At 28.8% G+C, this 24,480-nt stretch overlaps 1 protein-coding gene and 1 long non-coding RNA gene across 5 annotated transcripts; one reads left to right on the forward strand and one right to left on the reverse strand.

Moving 5' to 3' along the window:
- The first annotated feature begins 321 nt into the window (after positions 1-321).
- On the forward strand, positions 322-11,963 carry LOC114406216. Of its 3 annotated transcripts, XR_003665389.1 has the most exons (7): positions 524-624; positions 1,306-1,476; positions 1,731-1,855; positions 1,941-2,086; positions 2,233-2,334; positions 6,186-6,265; positions 11,378-11,963. It is a non-coding gene; the product is annotated as an uncharacterized LOC114406216 (long non-coding RNA). The 3 variants fall into 3 exon arrangements; XR_003665390.1 differs by lacking the exons at positions 524-624; positions 11,378-11,963 and adding an exon at positions 322-427 and having other exon boundaries at positions 6,186-6,408; XR_003665388.1 differs by lacking the exon at positions 11,378-11,963 and having other exon boundaries at positions 6,186-6,408.
- A 1,854-nt stretch (positions 11,964-13,817) lies between these two features.
- LOC114406218 (protein NRT1/ PTR FAMILY 5.6-like) lies at positions 13,818-22,748 on the reverse strand. 2 transcript variants are annotated; one of them, XM_028368863.1, is made up of 4 exons: positions 22,483-22,748; positions 16,596-16,813; positions 15,637-16,184; positions 13,818-14,944 (listed from the first exon to the last, which is right to left on the reverse strand). In XM_028368863.1, the coding sequence occupies exons 1-4, from the start codon at positions 22,622-22,624 to the stop codon at positions 14,065-14,067; spliced, it is 1,788 nt and encodes a 595-aa protein (XP_028224664.1). In that variant the 5' UTR covers positions 22,625-22,748; the 3' UTR covers positions 13,818-14,064. The 2 variants fall into 2 exon arrangements, with proteins under 2 accessions (XP_028224664.1, XP_028224663.1); XM_028368862.1 differs by having other exon boundaries at positions 15,637-16,187.
- Positions 22,749-24,480: the final 1,732 nt, after the last annotated feature.

Here is a 24,480-nt window from a genome sequence, read left to right on the forward strand (position 1 = left end):
ACTTATTGGAAAAGTCACGTCAAGGCATTGAAATGACTTTAATGCTTTTCTAAAAGTAAAGTTCCAGTGGCTTTTGTTGGTTTTGGACCGCATTTTATTGGGTGAATACTATATTAAATGGCACAAACACTTTTACCAGATTTTTATGTATTTTATTTGAGTTATTTTATTTAAAGTTTAGTAGATATATATTGTTAGTGTATATTATGATGGTTTATGATAGGATGATGATGTAAAACTAAGTGTTATTAGTATATATATATATATATATATAAAATTTATTTCTATCATTTAAATATATATGATGCTTTAGAATACTATATTTTTAAGGTTTTTGCTTGCAGGCATTTGAATTGAGTGATGATTTCCTGACTAAATTAGGTGTTGCCAGAGAGAAAACGTTGATGACACAGCTGGTGCTGCTCAGGTAATCCATCCATATATCCTATCATTCCTATGTGACTTCACAGACTTTCTCTAAAGTAGAGAATAATTTTGTTCTATTTTTCTTAATGTCATTGAGATTAAATTATAGCTTCAAATGGTCTGTATGATGCTGGTGCGATTCCCAGCATTCGAGCTGCGGAAATCTACGGGCTTAATGTACTTGCAGAACAAATTCAAGTAAAATTCCTTACCAATCATTATTTGCAAGAAATTGTCAATTAACTTGTTACTCACTACCCTTGATTTCATTGTCAACAAGTATGCATTTGAGAGCTTAGTGTGTACATGTTATGTTACTTTGAAAGCAAAGAAACTAGGCTGGTACCAGAGATTTGCAAATAAGAATTTTAGCTTTTGGTGCAATCGGTGATAATTATAAAGTAGTTGTTATCATGTTTAACAGTATAAATATAGTAAATATGGGAAATTCTAGTAAATATAGTTTTCATTCTTGAGTTTTAAGTCCTTGATTTGGATGCTTGAGTATGTTATCACAGCTCAATATAACCCCTCTGCATCTCCTTAACCACATCATTGTTGGTATAGCATGATAAAATGGGACAAATTTGCATACAAAAATAGCAATGACAATTGGCAGAAGCACTTCCTGCAAGCCATGAATGGTGCTGTTCCAAAAGTTTGAGGTTTTTCTCCAATGGTGTTGTTCTATTAGGGTCTAATCACTATTTAACTCAATATTTTTCATTACTACAGCAAATACTAATCTAAAATGCATACAACTCTAAGAAATTTTCTTCCTCAAATTTTCTGTGCGGTGCAGTAACTTTTTCCTTTTTGGGCAGCTGTAATAATATAATTAATTAACCACATACCAAAAACCATTTTATGTCCCTACAGGAATTTGCCACATTTCTTCGGGTGTTGGGCTGCTATCCCATAGATACAACCATATAGATAGCTATCTTGTGTGCTGACGTAGGTCCTTCAATCAATGATTCAAATGGGTGTTCTTGTGCCAACTGGAGATATGAATCTTGTTAAACGGCCAACATAGTTCTTCCTCAACAGGTAGTTTATCAAATCCATTTAGTGGGAATACATAAAACAAATTCTGTTTTGGTTTTTCCAGATTAGTTTTCTAAATATTTTTTGTTAATTATTCTGTGAAATTGTTGTTAAAAGTTATATGGTTCTGATTCATTTCCAAATTCTGTTTTGGCAGAAAACAAAGTTCTATGGTTCTGATGAATGTTGTTGCTGTTAGTCTTTGTATTGCCCAATTTGGAATTTTGTTAGCTAATGTTCTTTGGAGTTTTCCACAGGATATGGAACCATGAGGAGGCTACACTGCTTAACACTTTTGGTAATCATCATTTTCCCGACAGAGGAATTTCTAAGCTCTGCCTTGTAAATGAGCTTGATGATAGCTTGCTTCTTGATGCTTCATGTACCTTTCTCTACTGTTTAATATTATTCATTTTATTCTCGAATTATTGTAAGAGTATTGAATATTAGCGACTCTTATGATGCAGTTGATGGAAACATTCAGATTTGGAAGGACTATCTCCTGAAGGGTAAACAAAAACTTGTCATTGCATTCTCTTCAATTCATGGACATAAACCAGGTGTGAGGAGTCTGAGTGCAGTTGTTGATTGGCAACAACAATGTGATTATCCAGTATGTGGTTGTTCTTTGATTATTTTTGGGAATGTGGGATATCTCCCTCTACCTCAATGTCCTAAAATCCTCACTAATTGTTTCCTCATATTGTGATGTTAATGATTTTCTTATTGTGTTCCTTGTTACATTTATACATATACCAGTATGCATCGGGTGAGATATCATCTATTATGCTATGGGATGTTGATAAAGAGCAGCTTGTTAATTCTAAATCTTCATCATCAGATTGCAGTGTCTCAGTGTTGGTAAGCCTCATCTTTGCATGATGTGGTTTGTGTTGGTAATTCTTATGAACTAAGGTTGTTTTTTTATTCAAACAAATTGTATAATCTTTAGTATTGATTTGAAACACTTGAACCTATTGTGTGCAACTCTTAATTACCTGGGCCATGTTTGATCTCCACTCACACCACAACACCACAACATCAATAGACTATGGTACACCAGGGGATGCCCTAGCTACTAAATTTGGATGGCTTGCAGTACTAGGCCTTGCAGTCTATCTACATCATATCCCTTATGGTATATGAGTTGCATATATCATTTGTAATATTGGAGTGTCAGTAGGGAATTAAGTATATATAGATGCGGACAAAAAGATAATAAAATTGTTGAATGTAGCCCTTACGTCATGGTAATAAAATTGTTGAATGTAGCCCTTTTAATAGTGAATTAATTTACACCTTCACCCCCTTTCAAATCCATAAAGTGGTTTCTCCGTTATTCATGCATTTTGGTTTCAAATGTAGACAACTCAATTATACAAGTTAATAAGAAAGCCAACTTTCAATTAGGTAGGTTGAAGAAATATATTGTTAACATACACCAAAAAGAATGAGGAAAATCAACTATAGTCTAAAATGATATCTACATTCATTGTAATAAATATGTAGTTTCATAGTCCAAAATATGTGTTCCAAAGAAAAGAGCCAATCAAACTTGTGATAGATAAAAGTTAATCATACAACTAGATTTAAAGCTATTGTTAAGACCAATACTAATTATATAGTAGTTTCGATACAACACAACAATACCAAAGCCAAACTTGAATCTGGCTAGAAAATTCAAGTTTACTGAACTTGTCAAGAGTAGTTACCAAAGTGAGAGTGGTAGGGCCTTGTGACTAAAATAGCATGCATCTAAGTCTCAAAAGAATAATGGGACCACAACAAGAGTCTCATAGCCATAAAAAAGTGTAAAACACCATAAAAAATGAGTCAAATCACAACTGCTCCAAAATGTTTATTACTATGCGACAACAATTCACATGGCACCCAATTGCATGTCCATAGATTTCCCCTAACAGATGCCACAATCCCCAAACAAAGTCCTCCTCATCAAATGTTAGACCAAGGGGTCTAGCTTAGTTGGTTAAGCAGGGTGTGTGAGTGTTGTAAACTCCTAATACTATGTTAAATTCCTACGAATAAAAAAAACAGTTAAAATTTGAGCATAAGAGAAGGAGAAAAGAAAGTTAAGTACCATTTAAGAAATGGCCCATCCAATTCTCGCCAATGTTGAAGCAGAAAACTAAAAAAAAAATTAAAGAAATGTATAAGAGATTGAGAGGGAGAGGCATAAATAAAAGTTAAGAGATTACTACATGTATAGGAAGTTAGAGATGAGAGGTAGTGAGAAATGAGGGACACGGGATAAGAAAGAGACAACAATGTTATTGTGTTGTGCCACACATAGAAAGTCATTTCACAAAAAGATGATAGCTTTTAGGGTTTCCAATTTTAATTTTAGTCTAGTAGTATGAGTACATGTTTTTTCCTAGTTCCATTTTTTTATTCTTTAAAGGCCAATGATCTTGTTCAAATTGCACACTCATGCAACTTGCGTCTAACAAAACAAAATTTGTGTTGTTGCATAATTTTGTGAGTTTTAGGTCTCCAATAGCCTCAAAACATCCCTCAACCTTCACAATGAGTCCTTAGTTGTTTAATTTTCATCCCTATATGTGGTTCCTAATTATTTTAAACACTTAATTACTTTGAACTTATGAATCGATTATCAATTATGCTGTCCAAATTATTATAGAAAACCAAATTTTACTCAAGAACGCTAAAAAGGGGGGAAATTGCACAAAACACATAACAAACCTAAAATCAATCAAACAATAATTTGCTCAATTATAAAACACACCAAAGTTTTTATGTATTCATAACCGTCCAAGAATTAAATATAAAACCCAAGTGTTTAGGAACAAACCCACTACCCATCACAAGAAATCATAGAAAGTAAGAGAAAACTCACTCCTCTTTACACTCTTGTCACTCTTCCTTTTTCATTTGTTCCTTTCCTCTTCTTTTCTTTTCTTCTTTCACTATCTTATGGAGACTAAACTTAAATCTTCTCTTTCCCTTCCTTTTTTCTTAAGACTAAGGTAGAAAAATAGTTTGGGTGGGTTTGTGGTGTAACATCCCATTTTTCATAAAATAAATTAAAAATGATTTTTATTTAAAATAAATAGAACTTTTGGAAAATAATGAGCTTTTTGTAATTAAATAAATAAGATAAATAGTTTTATCAATCAAAATAATAGTTTAAGGTAAATAAAATAAATATATGTTTTTAGAAGAAGAAAAAAATATATTTTATTTATTCATTTAATAGGGAGTAAAATAGATTTTCTTTATATAAAATAATAAAATAAAGAAAAATAAAGGAGATAATAAGCCCAGAGTACCCTAGTTATAAATAGAGACATAATATGCTACTTTTTACTTTTAGAACACATCTCTACGCTCTTTCTTCCTCTCAAATCCATTTTCCCATCTTCCTTTCCCAAAATCCTCTCTTTTTCTCACATACACTCAAACTTGTCTCAGTAAAATGATGATCTCAGACTCCTTAAACGTTTTATTGTCGTGAAATTTAGACACCACCTTTAGAACTCATTTTTGCACATTCTCACCGTTGGGAGTTGTGAAATACTATTTTCATCGAGAGAAATTAGTCTCACACATTGGCAGTGAAATGGGGATGAGTTTATCGCAATTGTGGTTAGAATGAACATGTGTAGGGATCCTTAGGGGATCAAATTGAGGTTTATTTTGGGATGTTTATTGTATTTTAATTCTTCAAGTATGATTATAATTACGAGATTGTAATATTGAGATCATGAAATTGTGATTAAAATTGTGCGTAAGTGATAAATTGAATATGTGATAAATTGTGAGATAACATGTTGTTTTGAGATCATAACATTGTTATTGAGATTGAATACAAGTGCAAAGTTAAACATGCGTTGATTTGTGAGATTGAGTACATGTGTGGTTAGCACTTGATGTGACAATACATGTGTTGTGAGTTGTGAATTATACAATAACCTGACTGGTGTTTACCTTAAGAAAAGTGTTTATACGCAATGTTAAAGGAAAAGTGTAGGATTCCTAGTTAGGAACCTAAAGTGTTAAATTATAGCACAATGTGTTAAGCATGTTTGAAATACTAGTGTGAGATCGTAGATATTGTATAATTCATGAGCAGTGTCTGCGTGAAAAAATTATTTTAGGGGTTTTACTTGAATCAGGAAGGTGCCCTAACAAATTCTTCAGAGTCTAGGCCTTAGGGGTAAAGACACTTGATTTGAATGCTTCTTTAAGCCTATGTTGATCCCATATGGTTGGAGTATTCTCACAAAACAGAGTGACCTTCACTGTTCACCTTATGATTTTACTTAGTGAGAATGACCTCACATACCTATTGTGTGGTGTGTTTGTTATGTACTCCTAAGCACCCTAGTGTGGTTTTTCATTGATATGGTACCACATTGCATATAGGCTTGAGTCTTAGTATGATTGTTGCATAATGCCTGTTAATTATTTATTATGAAATTGATGAGTGTTATTACGTCTTGACCCAAGTGTGTGATTCATGTGTAATGTGATTAGTGATTGAAAAAAGAATTTTAAATGATAAAGTGGTGAAATGACGTAGATTGTATTAAGTTGAGCTATGTTATAAATATTTTTAAAATTTATTTTGATTATGTCTTTGTTTATTTGTATTTTATTAGAAATGTGATAACTCACTCCTTGTGTACTATTTGTTTTAAATCCTGTGATGATCTCGAACCTTGTGGGAGCAGATGACTAGGTGAATTACTTTAAAGAATCTCGTGCTAGAGGACGCTAAGACATAATGCTTTGATAGGATGTGACATTGAGGGTGAGTTTTTATTTTAATTACATGATGTTATTTTATTTTATTTTACCTCACCGATTTAACAAAATTTCTTTTGTAAACTTTGACGACCTTGTTCTGAGTTGGATACATTTTTAATAATTTTTATTTGGTAATAGTGAAGTGAATGCGAACCTTTTAATCACGTGAATTTGTTTATCTGTATTTTTATATGTTTTATTTATTTATATGTATGTCGGGATAGAGGGTGTCACATGTGGTGTATTGGGCTTAGTCCTCTGCTAGACTTTAATTGCTTTATTATTATCTTAATATCTTATTCATATTAGTTTGACACAACAAATCACGATATAAGATAAAATTAGAGAATATATTTATAATTTGAACATAAAATAATTCTTAGATAAACTAAGGTAAGATAATATAATATAATAATTATAATAGTGAAATCAAATTATATAATAGTAAGGCCCTAATAAGGATCTCATCATGACTTATTTATATAATTCAAAATTTGAGGCATTACAACTCTATCCTCCTTCAAAGATTTTTGTCCTCGAAAAGCAAGATTGAACTATGCATGTCTACCTTCCTCATTTCCTAAGGAATGATTTTATCAAAAGTTGGTTGTACAATACCTTATGTCAAACTGATCCCCCAAATCCCATGTCAAAACTAGGCTGACAACTATTACGACAAGGTCTCCTACCCATTAGACATCTATATAACTCCTTACCTATGCTAGTCAATCTAGACATGTGCTCTAGACTATAATGGTTAGTTCCACTATGTGTTGGATCAACCAGGAATCTAGAAGGAGGGATTGAATAGATTCTTTCGAAAAAAATTTCATTCTTTAATCAGATTAAAACGAACTCTTAATTAATCAAAGTTTCCTCAAAATATCATATAAAATATCAACATAATCAAGAAAACTTTCAATGATTATAACAAATGTAAAATAGAGTTCTTATGGCCTTTCGAGATCAACTCCAATACCAAGATGAGTTCATGACTAAGAGTTAAGAGAAAAAGAGAATCAGACAAACAAGACTACATCAAGTTGTTCAAAGACCTCTTACAACTTTCACTATTTAGAGAATCAAGTATAAACACTATGCACACATAATTCCATAAAAGAACTCTAATTTTTTTCCTTGAAACCTACGAGAGACCCAAAATTGAAACTCTATCAATTCTCTGAACCTCTTGGTAACCCTAACCAAGAATCACAACCTGAATGTAAGATAAAGGATTGAATACATTGGAATGTGTTGATTTTCAATATCTTCAAGTTCTCTTCATAAGATAATCAATTCATGATGGTAGAATGAGTGATTCTTTGATCAACTTCAATCTTTAAACTAAAAGTAGTGCAATCCTTTTAGAAGACTCTCTTGAAATATTTTTCTCCAAGACTTAACGTATAAAGAGTCTATAATAAAGAAAACACATAGAGATATTTATAAATTTTGACAATTAAAAAGAATATAATTGATTATAAAATTAGACAATCAATTAATTTGTCAAAATCTCCTTTGTTTTGCATTTTTAGGAACTGGATAATCGATTATTAAATGGGGTAATCGATTAATTCGTTTTAGTATGGGTATCTCTATTTCTACTATGCTTTCTAGGTAATTGATTGTCACATATGGTAATCGATTATAGAATCACACAAAGAGTTTCTTTGTTTCTAGGAGTTGGGTAATTGATTACCAAATGAGACAATTGATTATCCTATGCTACAAATTCTTCCTTCTTCTAAAACTGGCTTGGACACTCGATTACTAGGTTAGGCAATCTATTAATTCGATGCTTCTAGTCAAATTTCATGTAGAATTAAGTTCTTAGGAAACTTAGAGAACTAGAATACTTCATTCACTTCATATTTGATCAACACTAAAAATGTAAAAGACTTAGACTATATCACACACATGCCTAGTCTGAAAACATTCAATACAAATGTCACATCTATTAAGCATGTTTGGCATGGCAAAATTATCAAACTAAAACTAAAACTAAGGGCTTCAAGCTTTGATCTAACACTATGGTCACCTATCAAAAGGTAGCTAGGGATACACTTGACTCATTTTTAGATCTAATATAGACTTCTTTGCCTGAAACTTAACCAGCGTTCATCTCTATAGTTCATTCTAGTACTTAGCTTCCCTTATTTCTCACTAGTACCTTGTGCAATATCTCACAACATCTCTATCGATTCTAATCCTCATACCATTCGAAGCACATGCAGTTGTTCCCTACTCATGGTTGTCATTACTCCAGTAGGAAATGTAAGATGACACTTCAACTTAAAAAGTTCATTCTCTTGTGATTGCAACTCCAATAGTCCTCTAGGTTAACCTTGAGTATAAAGGTTTAGAAGTTACTGCTTAACTCTATTTAACTTGTCTTAAGGGTATTGAGAGAGTTTCATATTATTGCTTGTTACTATGTTGACTCTCCATTTTTCTTCCTAGAAGGGTTGATCTAACTAGAACTAAGGTCGTTATCTGATCTTCTTCCCATGACAACTATATTTGCACTTCTATTCCTTGGGTGGATGTGTATTAACTCCCATTTAATTGGATTTGGGATATAGTACTTTTTTGATGATTTTTAACCATCAGAAATTGTTTAATACCTATTAAATGTTTCATACAAATAGTTTTTGGCTGTTTTGAACGGTAAAAAAATGATCTATTAGAAAACATAAAATAATAATAATAAAATGAATGTTACGTCATCATTTAATTGACAATATGAGCATTTTGGATTTATTCTCAAACATAAATGACTAAAATGAGACTTTTAAAACATAAAAGGACCAAAACAGAAAAAATGTGAAAACTAAATGAACTAAATTGATATTTTAGCCAAGGGTATTACTATTGGCACCAACTAAGTTGCTCTTGGTCCCTACCAGCCAAGAGTAATTACCAAACTACCTTTCCCCACCTTCCTTTTCTTCATTCTCCTCTCCCTTTTTCCCCTTCTTTATTCATTCATTCTCCTTTCCTTCTTTCCCCTTTCACCCTCTTCCCTCTTTGCACATAGGTACTTTTTTGGTTTTCGTAGACAAAACAGAATCATGATTTTGTTGTGCATTTTTGTGCAATAGAATCATGATTCCATTTTTCTTTATTCGGGTTTTGATTACTCAATAGAATCGTGATTCTGCTATGCAACACAACGGAAATACATAGTAGACATTTTGTTCATGACAAACGTTTTTGTGCATTTTGTGAAAGTTTTTAACCCCCAAAAATTGTTAGTTTGAAATTTAAATTAAATATCATAGGTTCGGAGTTACTCAAACCTACGTCTGAGTCAAAATATCATAGACTTTAATTTTACAAGAACGGAAAAACTACTAAAAATTTTACAAGGATGAATTCTAAACATTTTCATATTTACATAAATGAAAACATATTTTAACCTTTTATTTAATATGTCATTTTGTATGTTAAACTATTTAAAAAAAATGTACAGTATGATTCCATTATATATCATACAACAAAATCACACTTTCATTGTATAATATGTTTTAACCCCCCCCCCCCCTCCCCTGCGCGCATAAGAGAATCACAATTTCGTTATGCATTACAAAATTGTAATTCCCTTACATAATAGAGGATGCAAAAATTGTGTCCAATGGAATCGTGATTCTGTTTTGCATAATTTTTGCACCTCCATTGTATAGTAGAATCATGATTTCATAGTACATTTCATCCATGGATAGTTTTAAATTTTTAAGGGATGATAAGCGTCAATAGCAAAATTCATTGGGGCCAATAACAATTCCCTTTAGCCTAAAGAAAATTCTGGGTTATGAGAAGCAAAGGCAGAACATGCTGTTCCCAACTTAGGTTAGGAAATATGTTTAAAAAAAACGTTAATACGGCTGGAAATGATATCATACAATGAAAGCAACTCATTAACTTGGGCTGGTGTTGGACATCCATCAGATACATATAAATGAACCAAATGAATATTTCAACAATATGTTAATATATCAAATGTGGCGGAAGAAGGGAATGATTTTTAAATTGCTAAAGTCAAATTTAAAATCTAATATCCCCCAAAAATTAAATTCGTCACTTCTAGAATTTGAACCGATTCATAAGATGGTTTGGTGATTAGAGAGAGGGGCTTAATTTGTGTCAAAAAAGAGAGAGGGGGGCTTAAGAGTTGGAGGGATAAGAAGATTATGGATTTAAATTCTCCATTAACATAACATACTAATCGTTAATATCTGTCAATAAAAAAATTAAACCAGTAAAAATAATAAAAAGAAATTAAAACTCCTTTTCTATATTCTAATTTTTTTCACTCCAATTTACTAAAATTAAGAATTTTAAATCCAGATAATTAAACTTTTGAAATGAATTAAATTGTTTTCCTTTAAGTTCATAGAACTCTAATTTTTCAATTTTCTAAAGAAAATTTAATGCTCAATTTTAAATTATAATGAAAATTTCATAAATCAAAGTCATTGTTAAAACAATTAACTTTCAAGAAATAAAATTTTGGACGTTACAAAATCAATCTACCGAAATTTATTATATAAAATTATTACGTGACCAGACGTTGAAAAAGAAGAAAATCTCCAAAATTTATTTTTTGTTGAAAATAATTTTATTTATTTTTATTTCTTTTAGGATTGAAATAAACGTTTTCTAATTTATCATAAATTTGTACAGTTAATTTAAGATAACGATTTTAGAACCGGCAGTATAAGATATTAAATGTTTTTTATAGGAAAAATATGTTTTTAATTTCTGTATTTTTGGACAAATATGGTCAAAGTACCCACATACTTTCATATTCATATTGATGAATTTGATTTGATTTTATTTTTTTAAAAAAAACATATAAATTCAGTATACATGTTTTATAAAAACAACTAGTTTTTTAAAGTTTGGACGAAAATCGGAATGTCAAGCGATAATAATGTTGTAAATAAAAAAAAAGTACACCAAGGTTTTATAAAAATCATTTTAGAAAGTGAGTATTTAAGATAGTTTTGTTAAGTTTTTTAAATGAATTACGCTTGGTTTACCTATAAAATATCTACTTCCCTCTTCTCCTCATACACTCTTTATTTGTGTCCCTCACTCAAAATATTTCCTTTAGTCTTCTCCTTCGACGAGCAACAGCCACGAAGACGAAGACGACCTCTCCCAGAGCGAAGCAAGATCCTCCTCCTTCCAATCCACCGTACTCCGTTCCCGTCTACGGGAGGCAGAACGAAGATGTTTACGGAGAGAGAGTGCTTGCCTACGATGGCGGGAAGGTGGAACTGTACGGTGCCCGAGGCTCGGTGCCGAAATCGTCTTCCACTTGGTCAAGTTTTGACGATTACGGGAGGGCCATCGGTGGTGGTGGTGGTGCTCCTCCCCCTGCGACGGCGACGAGCAAGGTTGTTAAAGCGATGCCGAAGGTGGACGCCGAGGGAGACACGAAGAGCGGAGTGCAGAAGTTTCGGGTGAAGCTATTGGCAGAAAGTGGTGGTCAGATCACTATTGATGTTCTCTGACAGGTATGTATGAATTATGAACATAGTAATTAATAGCATTTATACTTTGTAACTACCATTATGAAGTTTTGGTGTTCTGCTATTTGAATTGTGAATTTGCATGGTTTAACTAACTTCTCTTTTTGTTGATTATTCTGTCTAGCTTGCTATGCGAGAAGCTTGTAAATATGTAGAAGAAAAAATGAGAAGAAATTTAGTAATATGTTTTTATATAGTAATATGTTCTTATTTTTCAATTATTTTAATTTTTTGCATTAGCAGATTTTTTATGCTTAACCATGACTGTGTTAGATTTTGCATAAACATAAATATATAGAGTTAATGTTATATTTAATCGGTCTTCAATTTATTTTTATTTTCTTAATCCGCAATTTATTTTGTTACTAACCTTATCTACTATTCTAATAGAATTTTCCTTTTTTTATTATTTTATTAGAATTATTTATTTTTTTTAAAAATAAGATATTCAAAGACGGTTATTTAAAAATTGTTTTAAAAAGGTGTTTTTTTAAGACGGTTTTTAGCATTTTTCTAAAACGATTTTCTAAACCTGGTTCGAACCGTCGAAGAAAGTTCACTTTCTACAATGACGGTTAATAACTGATGTCGAATGTGTTTAATAACCGACGTAGAAGAAGTTTTTTTTAATAGCGAGTATAGAAACTTTGACTATGTTTGACCGAAAATATAAAAACTAAAATATATTTTCTTAACATTTTAATCAACTCCAAATTCAAATGTTTTTAATTTGATTTTCTTTAAAAAATATTTAAAATATCTTGATGAAAAATTCATTTTATTTTTATATTTGTCAATTAGTGTTGCAATTACCAATTTCTAATTACTATAGTTACAAAAATTATTAGTAGATACCAAGAAATTATTTGATACCTAGTGAGAAAAAGAGAGAAAAGAGGGAAAAATTATGTGTAATGAGTTATATGATGTGATGAAAACCAAAGAAAAAAAAGTGTTAGCAAGTTACTTGGAGGAAAAAGGAGTCCAACTAATTATTGTGATCCACAGTTAAGATAGTTTCTATGGCAAAGGAATAGCTTAGTAAATCCACTGTCAAAGTTTTAAACTTTCGTGTTTGTTAATATAGCGACAAATCACGAACAAATGCGGTTGATATGATCCCAATTATATTCATATCATGGTCACATACAATTAAAAAATTTTGATATTGTGATCCGAATCACGGTTGCTGACTATTTTTAAAACCTTGCTCGTTCTTTAAGCTTAGGCGTTGGGTAATGCTGATGGCTGGAGTTTTGGTCTTAGACTTTGCCTTCTCTCCATTAAGTTGCTAATTAATGTTCACTGCTTAGATTGAGGCTATGCAGTTGAAGCACACACGCGCCATAGACTTAAACAAATCAATCTCAGACCTGTTATAATTATGTAAAGATTATGTTGATTTGGCACTTGAAATAGTTATTCAATGACAATCGTATAATTCCTTAAAATATTATATTATAAATAGAATCGAAAATAATGGGATGAAATATTATAACTTTTAGAATCATTATTTTTGTCCCCATCTCAAATATTATCACTCATTGTTGAAAGTGTAATTATAAGTATTCTTGGCTAATAATCACCAAGGTGCCTGAAATTTAACAACAGGGCTCGGATTTTCTCTATTCTTTACCCGTCCAAGCTCGTCGTATTTCTTTCTGACTAATAAAAAAAAGTAGAAGATTATTAATTATAACCATTGATGAAACCTTAGTTTGTAAAATCTAAACATGCTATTTTTTATGGTATATATTTATTCTCTAGGTGATTTCATTTTAATACCAGGTGGAAGATGATTTTTTTTTTTTTGCCCCTTCCTGCCATCAATTTATGAATTTAAAAATTAACCAACTTATAGTGTTTTATTTATTATTATAATATTTGATTGGAAAAGTTAGTGTACCGAAGAGAGGCAAATATATGATTTATATGTCATTTCAGACTTTGCAGAGTGCAAGATGGTGAAGTTAAGGTAGCTTAAAATAAAAAAAGGCAAGACCTTCCCAAAACACGAGATAATAAGATGAAAACATGAATGACTCCTTTTGAAATGACAATCGCATACATAATTTTATTGTCATATTACATGGACACCATAAACAACTAAACCAAACAAAAACTCTTGGTTAGGAGCACAAGTTATCAACGCTTTGCTAAGGATAAAACTTAAGGATTCTAATAGTAGAAAAATATATATATATTTTGATAATCAGAAGATGAAACCTTTTGCCAATTAAGCTGCATAGAACTGAATTCCACCAACTCAAACCCAAGTCTCTGATCCATCATCCTCACTTTTGCCTTCGTAGCAATCAGCCGCTGCCACCTTTTGCACATTCTTGTAGTTATACTTGCGAGCAAAGATCACAAACATGAACAAGTTCAATGTGGTGATGGCTGCAAGAAGCCAGTAAAATTTGTCCAAGCGGCTACTATTCAAATCCTTACCAATCCAACTCTTCCCAATCTTACCAGTGACATGATCCACAATTGTTATTAATAAACTACTAAGAAAACTTGCAGCCCCAATGACACTAAGGTAAAGTGCTATTCCAAGGCTTCTCATTGAGTCAGGCACTTGGTCATAGAAATACTCTTGCAAGCCCACAAGAGCAAACCCATCACCAAATCCAATGATCATAAATTGTGGGGCCAACCAAAGGGCACTCATGGACAAAGAACCCTTTAATGGGCCATTCATTTCAACTGCCTCAAGCCTCTTTTTTTCCACCAAAGCTGCCACTATCATTGTGATGACTGAGAAGACCATTCCAATACCAATCCTTTGGAGGATGCTGATTCCTCTGTCATTTCCTGTTAGTTTTCTTAGCACTGGCACAAGGAGCTTGTCATAGATGGTCACTGAAAGTATCATCCCAACGGCTGCAAGAGTGAAAATTGAAGCTGGGGGAACCACAAATCCATTATTGCCTATATTTCTGTTCATGATGGCACCTTGTTTGATGAAGAAAGTGGAGGTTTGGGAAGCACAGATTCCAAATGGTAATGTGAACACCCAAATGGGGATCATGTTGATGATAAGCTTCAGTTCTTCAACCTTGGTTACTGTTGCAAGTCTCCATGGACTCTGTTTCTCTGCTATGTTCCCTTCATTTTCAAGGATTGCTGCCTTGTCAAGAAATCTGATCAAACAAATCATACCATGAGTTAATTTATAATTAACATACGGTAAGTATTGCTACCATTATAATGAGAACATTAGTTAGAAAATACTAAAATTAGGAAGGTTTTGTCCAAAAAATATATACTATAACAAAACAGAAAAATCATTCAAAAGTTTTTTTTTTAAATAACTCAAGTATTTAGTATGATATATTTAATACTTTTTAACTAGTATCATTAAGAAACTAGTTAACAAAATACTTATTTTATATGAGAAAAAAGGACTATGTACTCATAATATAAAATAATTTTATATTATCATTCAATAAAAAAATTATCTTATCATACGTTCGTTAGATTTTATAAAATTATCTTATCATACGTTTGTTAGATTTTATAAAAAAATTATCTTATCATACGAATAAATGATAATGTAAAATTATTATCACCATTAAACTCAATTTATAATCTTTTCCAATTTGTCAACATGTGCACGTCATGATTCATGAGGAGTATTCAAAATATCATATTGAATACTTTTAATTAGTTACTTGAAAAGATAACTATTAAATGACTTTCGTATTTTTTATTAAAAAAATAACTTTCTATATGGATAATTTGTTTTACCTCCTTAACATGTGTCATATATTAGCATATACACTTCTAAATTGGCCTTTCTTTCTCAATGTAATGGTTTTGTTTTACTACTTACTTGAGTTTCTTGGTGTGAGCCAGAAATCTTTCACTGTTGCCCTCAGACTTGGAAACTTCATACAATTGAGTTGGATTGGAAGGATATGGAAGCTTTCTTTTGGAAATAGCAGCAACAATAACTTGCAACATAGGAGTCAAGGGGCTCCCAATTGGTGTCCTGTAACGATAAGAAGACCTTCCAATCAAGAATATGAGCAATGAGACAGCCATGACCCCTGTGAGGACGATATCAGCAACCCCCCAATTGACATGGTCTTGAACATACACAATCACAGTCACTCCTAGAATGATTCCACTACACAAACCACTGTTCCACCAGTTGAAAAAGGACATTTTCTGACTTCTTTCTTTGGCATTATTATCATCAAATTGATCGGCGCCAAAGCTCTCCAAGGAAGGTTTATGGCCCCCAGTTCCTACGGATATTAAATAGATGCCTAGGAAGAAAACCACCTCATGAATCCTCCTAGGTTCGGTGCATGTACTGGGATGATCACAAGGTTTGAAACCTGGTAAGAACCATGACAAAGAAAGCAGAACCAAACCCTGCTTTTTTTTCCACACAAAAACAAGTTTTTAATAGTTAATAAATACATGATAAATTAATAATAACAATGTTACAAGAGTTTAATGACTAAACAAACACAATTTTTTTTATCTAATCACAAATTATAATTAGCATGACTTTTAAGAAAGTTACTGTAAAAAGTGAATAAATTTATCATAGATTCCATGACAATATCAATACAAAAATTTAATAATTATATACTGATAGTATAATAGTTTTACATTATTATTAAATTATAAAATTAGTATAAAAAATAATAAATTTATTATATATGATAATTTATAATTGAATGACGGTATAATTTTTTTTTACACTACCCGTTGCATAACTTTTTTTTTCATTTTATAAATTACTTAGTTGAATGGTGATTGAGATTTGAGGTTGATTACCATGAGATAAACAATGCATGATGCTATCACAGCGGTGTAACGGCCTAAGTAAGCATCAGCTAGGAATCCTCCTAACAATGGTATCAAGGTGGTGACACCAGACCAATAGTTCACATTTTTAACTGCTGTCTTAAGGTCTTGATGAAGAACTTTCGTAAGGTAAATGACCAAGCTAGTAGCTATTCCAAAGTAGCTCAATCTCTCACTAAACTCAATTGCTGAAAAAAAAGAGGACAAAAAAAACACATAATTAATGTAAATAAATTAGAATTTAATAGTGATACACTTATTTATTCTGTAAAACACATTCAATCACAAATCATTTTGATATAACTTTTAAGATAATTTTATAAAAATTAATAAATTTATCATAAATAATGATTTTTTATTAAATGATAATGTAATTATTTTACAATGTAAAAGCTTTTTCTCAACAAATTATTATTGTTATCCGAAAGAATGACAACAAAGTTTATGAATATATGCATTGCTAGTTGTGGACCAGCTAAGCGAGTAATTGTTAACGATATTAAATTCAAGTAGATGGAATCGTTTTAATGTAGAAATTTAAGTGGTTCCAATTTTTGCTTTGCTTTTTGTGTATGAAAGATATGACTAGGAGGATCACTAAGATAAAAATTAAGAAAGGGAACAAGCATCCCGAACCATTAATCCCCTAATATATACATCGAATAGCTTCTTAATTGACCAAGAAACAAGCAGGTACGGTATTTGTTAACTGATTTTGGCACACACAATATGGGGTAAAGTAGGAATAATAAACTTTTTATTCTAAAAGGTTGAGTACGTTAAAACTAAAAAGTAAAAGTTTAAGAGATAATAAATAGTGAAAATATAATAAAACATTGATATCAAATTTAACATAACTGTATAGTTGTTTTATACAAAAGCTATATGTAGCGGCCCAACCGTATTTGCAGCCTATGTGCTATATATGAAAGAACTCTTTCATAAGAGTTGAATTTTAATATACTTTTAGTCTAAATTTTTTATATTATTAATTAGGGGTGTTTACAAGTATAGATCATTCTTAGACCTGAATTAACCTAAATCGATCTTAATAATTTGGGTTTGATCATTTATGTATTTGAATAAAAAAAAAAACTAAATCGATCAAAGTCGTTCATGTATGATTTAGGTCACTGATTTTGATTTATAGATCCAATCAAAATTAAACCAAACCAATCAAATTTTTTAGAGTTGTTTGATTTGACTTTAAATATTGTTAAGTGTTGAAAAGTATTCAGACTACTAGTGTTAGAACTTCTCAAATATTACTTTTAGGTATATTGTTATTTTTATATATATTTATTTTTTTGTCATGTTTATAATATTAATTGATCATATTTTATTCATTGTTTTAGTAAATCTGATTGCAACAATTATGGTTGCAGCAAAGCTTATTGTAAGAAATTAGTTTATAGGAAATAATTGTGATTCAAATCATTATAATAAATTTCGTTGAAGAATATATATTTTATTTTAATTTGTATTAATTTATTTTACAATATTATGTTGATGATATTAAATGAATCAATTTTACTAGTATCAAACATTTGATAATATTGTGTTAATTGTATTGGACATTTGAATGAATTATGATATAAAATAGTAGTGCTAAGAAAAAAGATCAAATTTAAATGGGTAACTCATTGACACGAACCAAACCAAATTGTTCATGAATGAGTTAGGTTGGGTTGGATTTCAAATAAAAATTTATGAAAATTGAATCGAACCAAATCGATCAAATTTGTTAGCCCTGAATTTGACCAAAATCGACCCGCGAACACAAAATTTAATAATTATAATTACATAAACAATCGATAAATGAATCAAAGTTTTTTTTTTTAAAAAAAATATTGTCATTGTTTTAGAATCTTCTATGTAAAAGTATTTTTTTTCCCATATAATCTAAACAAAACATGTGGTTTTAAATTTTTTTAAATTAATATATCCAAAGTTATATTAAAAAAATGTTTTTTTTTATAAATTATATGTATACTCTACTAAATATTTTTTAGTGAACTTAGATATTTGTAGACCAAAAATTAAGAATTATTCACTTAAGATAGCGAGATTCATTTACAAGATTAACTTTTGCTAACAAGATACTTTTCCATATTTTAACCTCGAATTTAAATACAGCCTACGGTACTGGTCCTCTAAAAAATAACACTCATTATCTAATTCACACTTGTTTAACAGAAGGAAGTGGAGCATCTTTCTCACTAGTAAAATAGTGAATGTATAATGCATATTATGTGTGGCTCATATTCATGATCTCTACTAATGCTAATTAAAATATATCTAGTTGTAGGTAGTGGAACCCACCGCCTTTTATGCCATGCTGCCCTTGCCCATTTTAGTGCATGAGAATCTGACCATAGGTACTATTCCAATTAGCAAAATAATCTGTATTTGTATTGATATTGCTAATAAAGTAATAATTACTTTAATAATAAATTAAAGCAATAATTACTCCATTTACGGCTGAATATATGTATGTATTGGATATATATTGCCGCAAATTCAAGGATAGGAAGGGCATAAAGGTCTACACAGCTTGATCATAAGCACTAACAAGTAGTTGTCGTTATTAGTAGAAAGAAATAAAGAATCATATGTTTGCATTATTTCTATCTATATATGTTTAAAAATTAAATTGTTATTAGAAAAAAAAAAGTGAACACTCAAGGGGTGTAAATACTCGGAAAGAAAAACTATTAACATGATTAGTAACGTAAAGAAAAACTCGGAAAGAAAAACTATTAGGAAAAATGATAATAAGTTTTAATGGTGTCATTTATGAATATTTAATTTTATGCATTCCTTAATTTGCATTATAAAATAATTTGTTATTTATTATATGATATATAAAATACTGGAAACTAAAAGAATTTATTTTTGGAATGAAATTAGAATGTGCAGTAATATACTCTCTGTGATCCTTGTGATTGATTTTATTGATTTTGAAGTATTAGGCAGTTTGTATTTAATCACATACCAATAAAAAGAGTTATTGTTATTGATTTTTAAATTTTTTTATTAATGTTAATCCTCATTAATAATCGTTAACTAGTTATTAGTGATTAAAAATATTAAAGTCTAAAAATGCATAATTATTAATAAAAAATATAAATACTTAAAATATTTAACAAGGAAAACTAATAAAAAAAACTAAATGTTACATAAAAATTAGGGGTGTTCAGGTCATCCATGAGTTTGAATTGACCCAAACTGATCTAATAATTTGGGTTGGATCATTTATGTATTTCGATCAAAACCAAACCGAATCGATCAAAATTGTTCATGTACGAATTTAGATTTATAGATCCGATCAAGACCGAATCAAACCGATCAAAATTTTTAGAGTTGTTTGATTTGACGTTAAATATTACAAATATTGAGACTTCAAGTATTAGAAATGCAAGTGTTGGGACTAATATTGAAATTTCTTAAAGTATTACTTTCAAGCTATATATTGTTATTTGTTTTACTTTTATTCATATTTATTTTTTCTATTATGTTTATAATATTAATGGATCTGTTCATTCGTTTGGAGCAAACCTGGTTGCAACAAATCTAGTTGTAGTAAATCTGGTTGCACAAAGCTCATTAGAAAAAGAAAAAGAAAAAGAAAATTAGTTTGTAAGAAATAATTATGATTCAGATTATTATAATAAATATTGTTTGAAGAATATTTTGTTTTAATTAGTATTAATCTATTTTAAAATATTATATTGATGATATTAAATAAATCAATTTCATTACTTTCAAATATTTGATAATATTTTATTAATTTTATTGGATATTTGAATGAATTATGATATAAAATAATAATTCTAAGATGGAAAAAAATCAAATTTAAATAGATAACTCATTTATCCAAATCGAACCAAAGTGTTCATGAATTGGTTGAGTTTAAAAAAATTGTGAAAATTGAACCAAACTAACCCAATCAAATTTGATTGGGTTAGATCTTGAATTTGATCACAATCGACCCAAAATAGTTTTAATAAAAGTTGTAAGATTTATTATAAAGAAGAGTATTGATTCCTTTGATGTTGTCATATATATATATATATATATATATATATATATATATATATATATATATATATATATTAGCGGGAGCTCTAGTTAATAAATTACGTGAGCCCAAATTACCTATATCAAAGTAAATTATTATTATTATTAAACTCTATCAATCATATAATTTAACAATAAAAAATTCAAACAAATTTTCTGATTGTTTTTAAAAAAATTGAGAAAAAAATTCTTAAAAAATATTTCCATATTAATTTGATTTATTTTCCTTTAATATATACCTGAAATTAATATATATATATATATATATATATAGTGAATATACATATATTAACTAAAAAATAAATTGGAATATACATATATTAACTAAAAAATAAATTGAAATATACATTCATTTTCATAATATAAAAAATTATAATATAGTGAAATGACTGAGGAGTGAGATTACAAATTTAAAATTTAATGCTGATGAAAGATAAGAGAGAAAATAATATTTAAAAATTTAATGCTGATTTAGAATGAGAGAGGAGCGAGAAGTGTTTTTACTATAATATTCTTATGTTAAAATTATTAAAACAAAAGGACTCATTGGTTTTTGTCCAAAAATTATAGTATTGGACGGTAATATACTCATACTAAAAAAAGTATACTAGTAATAATAAAAAAATGGTATGAGTGGATTAACATTTCCCACACACACATTTTATAGGCAAAACAAATACATTAAAATTAAACATTTTAAATTTAATTAAAATGCATTAATTAATATTATTAAAAGCTTTTTTTTTAGAGACAAAACAAATTCATTGAATATCAATCCAAGCACAAGTTGTGCCAGATTGCTAGTATTAAAAAACTTGTATATTATATTGTCATCCAATTATTTTTGTTAATTTTTGTATAATTACTTTAAAAAATTTATAATTATTGATTTTTAATTACTTGTTAGTGAAAAATCTTTATATTCAGTGTATGAAGAGTAAATTATTATTTTTTTAATATTTTTTACTATCTACTAATTAAAAAAACTTACCCTAAATATGATTTATAAGTAACTTTTAGGAAACTCATGATTTTACCCTAATTCATTAATGCATTTTAATTAATTAATTTAATTTTTTTGACTGATTCTTCATTAAAATTAATAAACTCTTAATTTCAATCAAAATATTGGCTATTATATTATTTGTCAACCAAGAAAATATTAGTTCTAGTGAAATTTAACTCTCTGGTTAAATAATGTTTTAAATCTTGTGAATAAAAAGGGCATGATTAACGAAAAAAATATAATACATTAAAATTACACTAGATACGTTAAAACCAAGAAAAGATCAGACTAGAGGTCTTCTAAAAATAAAATCAGACTAGAGGTGATAATATTAATTAATTAATGCATTTTGATTAAATTTAAAATTTTTAAATTTAATGTATTGTTTTGCCTATAAATTTTTTTTTAATACTATTAGTTAATGCATTTTAATTAATTAATTTAATATTTTTAACTGAGTCTTCATTAAAATTATTAAACTCTTAATTTCAATTAAGATATTGGTTGTTATATTATATACTATGCATTAAAAATCAGCACGTTAGTTCCACTGAAATTGGGTCCGGTCTATTTATACAAGATTTTAAATTTTGTGAGTAAAAAATATGATTAAGAAAAAAAATTACATTAAAAAGTAATCAATTAAATTTTTGGCCAAAATTAATCATTTGTGAAACTGATAGATATTTTACATCAATAATAATTTATCAAAAAAAATATGATGGTTAAAATTAATTAATTAGGTAAGAGGAAGATGGAGGTATTCCTTACCAATGATGAAGAGAGAAGCTTTCCAAGAACCAGTTGAAGCTCGGAGAGGAACTCTTCCTTTGTGATCCAATGAAGAATCACGAACCCATTTCATCTCATAGTTAAATTCTTCAGGATTTTCATCAACTTTGTTCTTCTCCATCTTCCTATACGATGCTTGCTAGTAGCTTCAGGCTGCAAGTAGAGTACACTAGCCTTGCTTGTTAATTTGGTTCAAGAATATGGTGAATATTGGATTTTGTGGCTATTGCATTGACAACCTTCACCATAGACCCCCCTTTATATAGAGGATGATGATAATTGCCTTTTTGACTCACCATTAGCTGAACAGGGGTTTTAAAAAAATGAAACCTCTCTCAAATATATGCAATGATTGCGATTTGGGACAAAGACATTTTAATATTTTTTTAAAATAAAGTATTGAGAGAATATTGGGAGAATTATACGTAATTATTAATTTCTTAATAAATACATTTTTATTTTTTATAATATACATACTAGAATGTGGTGACACGTGTCACACAAGGGTAAAGGTTATTTTTAAATACTTTATAACATATTTTTCAAAATTTTCTATTAAAAATTATTTGTAATTTTTATTTATCCATTTTAATTATTTAGATATTACTTATTATTGTTTATTATTAATAGTTGATTATATATCTAATAGACTTTTTAAAAAAATAAAATAATTGAAATAATAATTAATTATATGTTAAGTGGGTTGACAATTTAAATAATTATTGAAAATCAATATTGCTAACAATCTACACCGAGAGTTGCTAGCTATAACAAAAAAATAAAAATAAAAACATTTATGAAATGATATTTTTAATTATATTTTTAAATTAAAACTTTAATTCAAACGTGTCATTCACAATATAAATGTTAGTTACTGAATAATAATATAAAATATTTTATGATTTTGACATATAATTTTAAAAAAGTGAATAAGGAATTATAAACTAAAACTAATATTTTTGTGTGAAATATCAATCATGTATCATAAATATAATAATTTTTAAGTTATTAATTATTATTGTATAATATAAATAGTTGATTGAACATTCAATTAAGATAGATAATTTGAAACAAAATTAATTTAAATATGAAATAAGGTATTCTAGGGGGATTTTTTGTCTTTTCCTAGAGTCCAATTCCTTTTCTTTCTTCTTTGCGTCAAAATAAAAATGTTCTAAAAATATTAATAAAATAATCTTTTTTAATTCCTTCCTAAAAATTTCTATATCTTAGTCTTTATTGTTTCCAACTTAGAATATATTTGTCATATAACATTTTATTACATATAATTATTATTGTATAATATAAATAGTTGGTTGAAGATTCAATTAATTATTATATCTTAAAAGATATGTAAATAATAAAAATAAGAATCAAATTTATTTTTGAATGATTAAATTTATGTTTTGTCGATAAATTATTTATATTTCATCTTAATTTAAATACATTACATTGTAATTTTGAATCAAAATATATTAATGTGATTAATTAATTCTATTTAAAATATATTACTCCTAATTAATTTAAACTAAATATTTTAAAAAGGAATGATTGAGTATTTGATGTTGAATATTTAAAATATTTTTTACTTACTAAATTACAATGAGTTGAGAAATATTTGGGACCTTTGACCCATGAAAAAATAAATATATATTGATCATAACTACCTTCAATTCATATGACAATTTATAATAGCAAAATTTATCACATAATTATGTATTCTTCAAGAAAACATAGACTTATGTATTTTAACATATAAATCAATCAAATCAACATTATTTTCAAACTTTGTTTGAATTTCAAACTTTGTTTGAAATAAAAATAGATACAATAATTTTCATGATTAATTATAAGAGTGATTGTAAAGTGTTTACCAGAAAATACTATAAAGATTAGTTTTTGTTTTTATTTTTGAATGTTATAATTGTCTTAAAATTATTTATATGCAAATAATGATGGGATAAATTATTATTTGTG

The sequence above is a fragment of the Glycine soja genome, chromosome 3, assembly GCF_004193775.1.
Source record: "Glycine soja cultivar W05 chromosome 3, ASM419377v2, whole genome shotgun sequence".
Lineage (NCBI taxonomy): Eukaryota > Viridiplantae > Streptophyta > Magnoliopsida > Fabales > Fabaceae > Glycine > Glycine soja.

Bases quoted from the DNA above. Each gene is read 5' to 3' on its own strand.
- LOC114406218 (XM_028368862.1), bottom strand. From the start codon at position 22,624: ATGGAGAAGAACAAAGTTGATGAAAATCCTGAAGAATTTAACTATGAG. The intron at 16,814-22,482 runs GTAAGGAATACC...CTTTTTTTTCAG, and splicing joins AGCTTCTCTCTTCATCATTG to CAATTGAGTTTAGTGAGAGA. The intron at 16,188-16,595 runs GTAATCAACCTC...TGGAAAAAAAAG, and splicing joins CATGCATTGTTTATCTCATG to CAGGGTTTGGTTCTGCTTTC.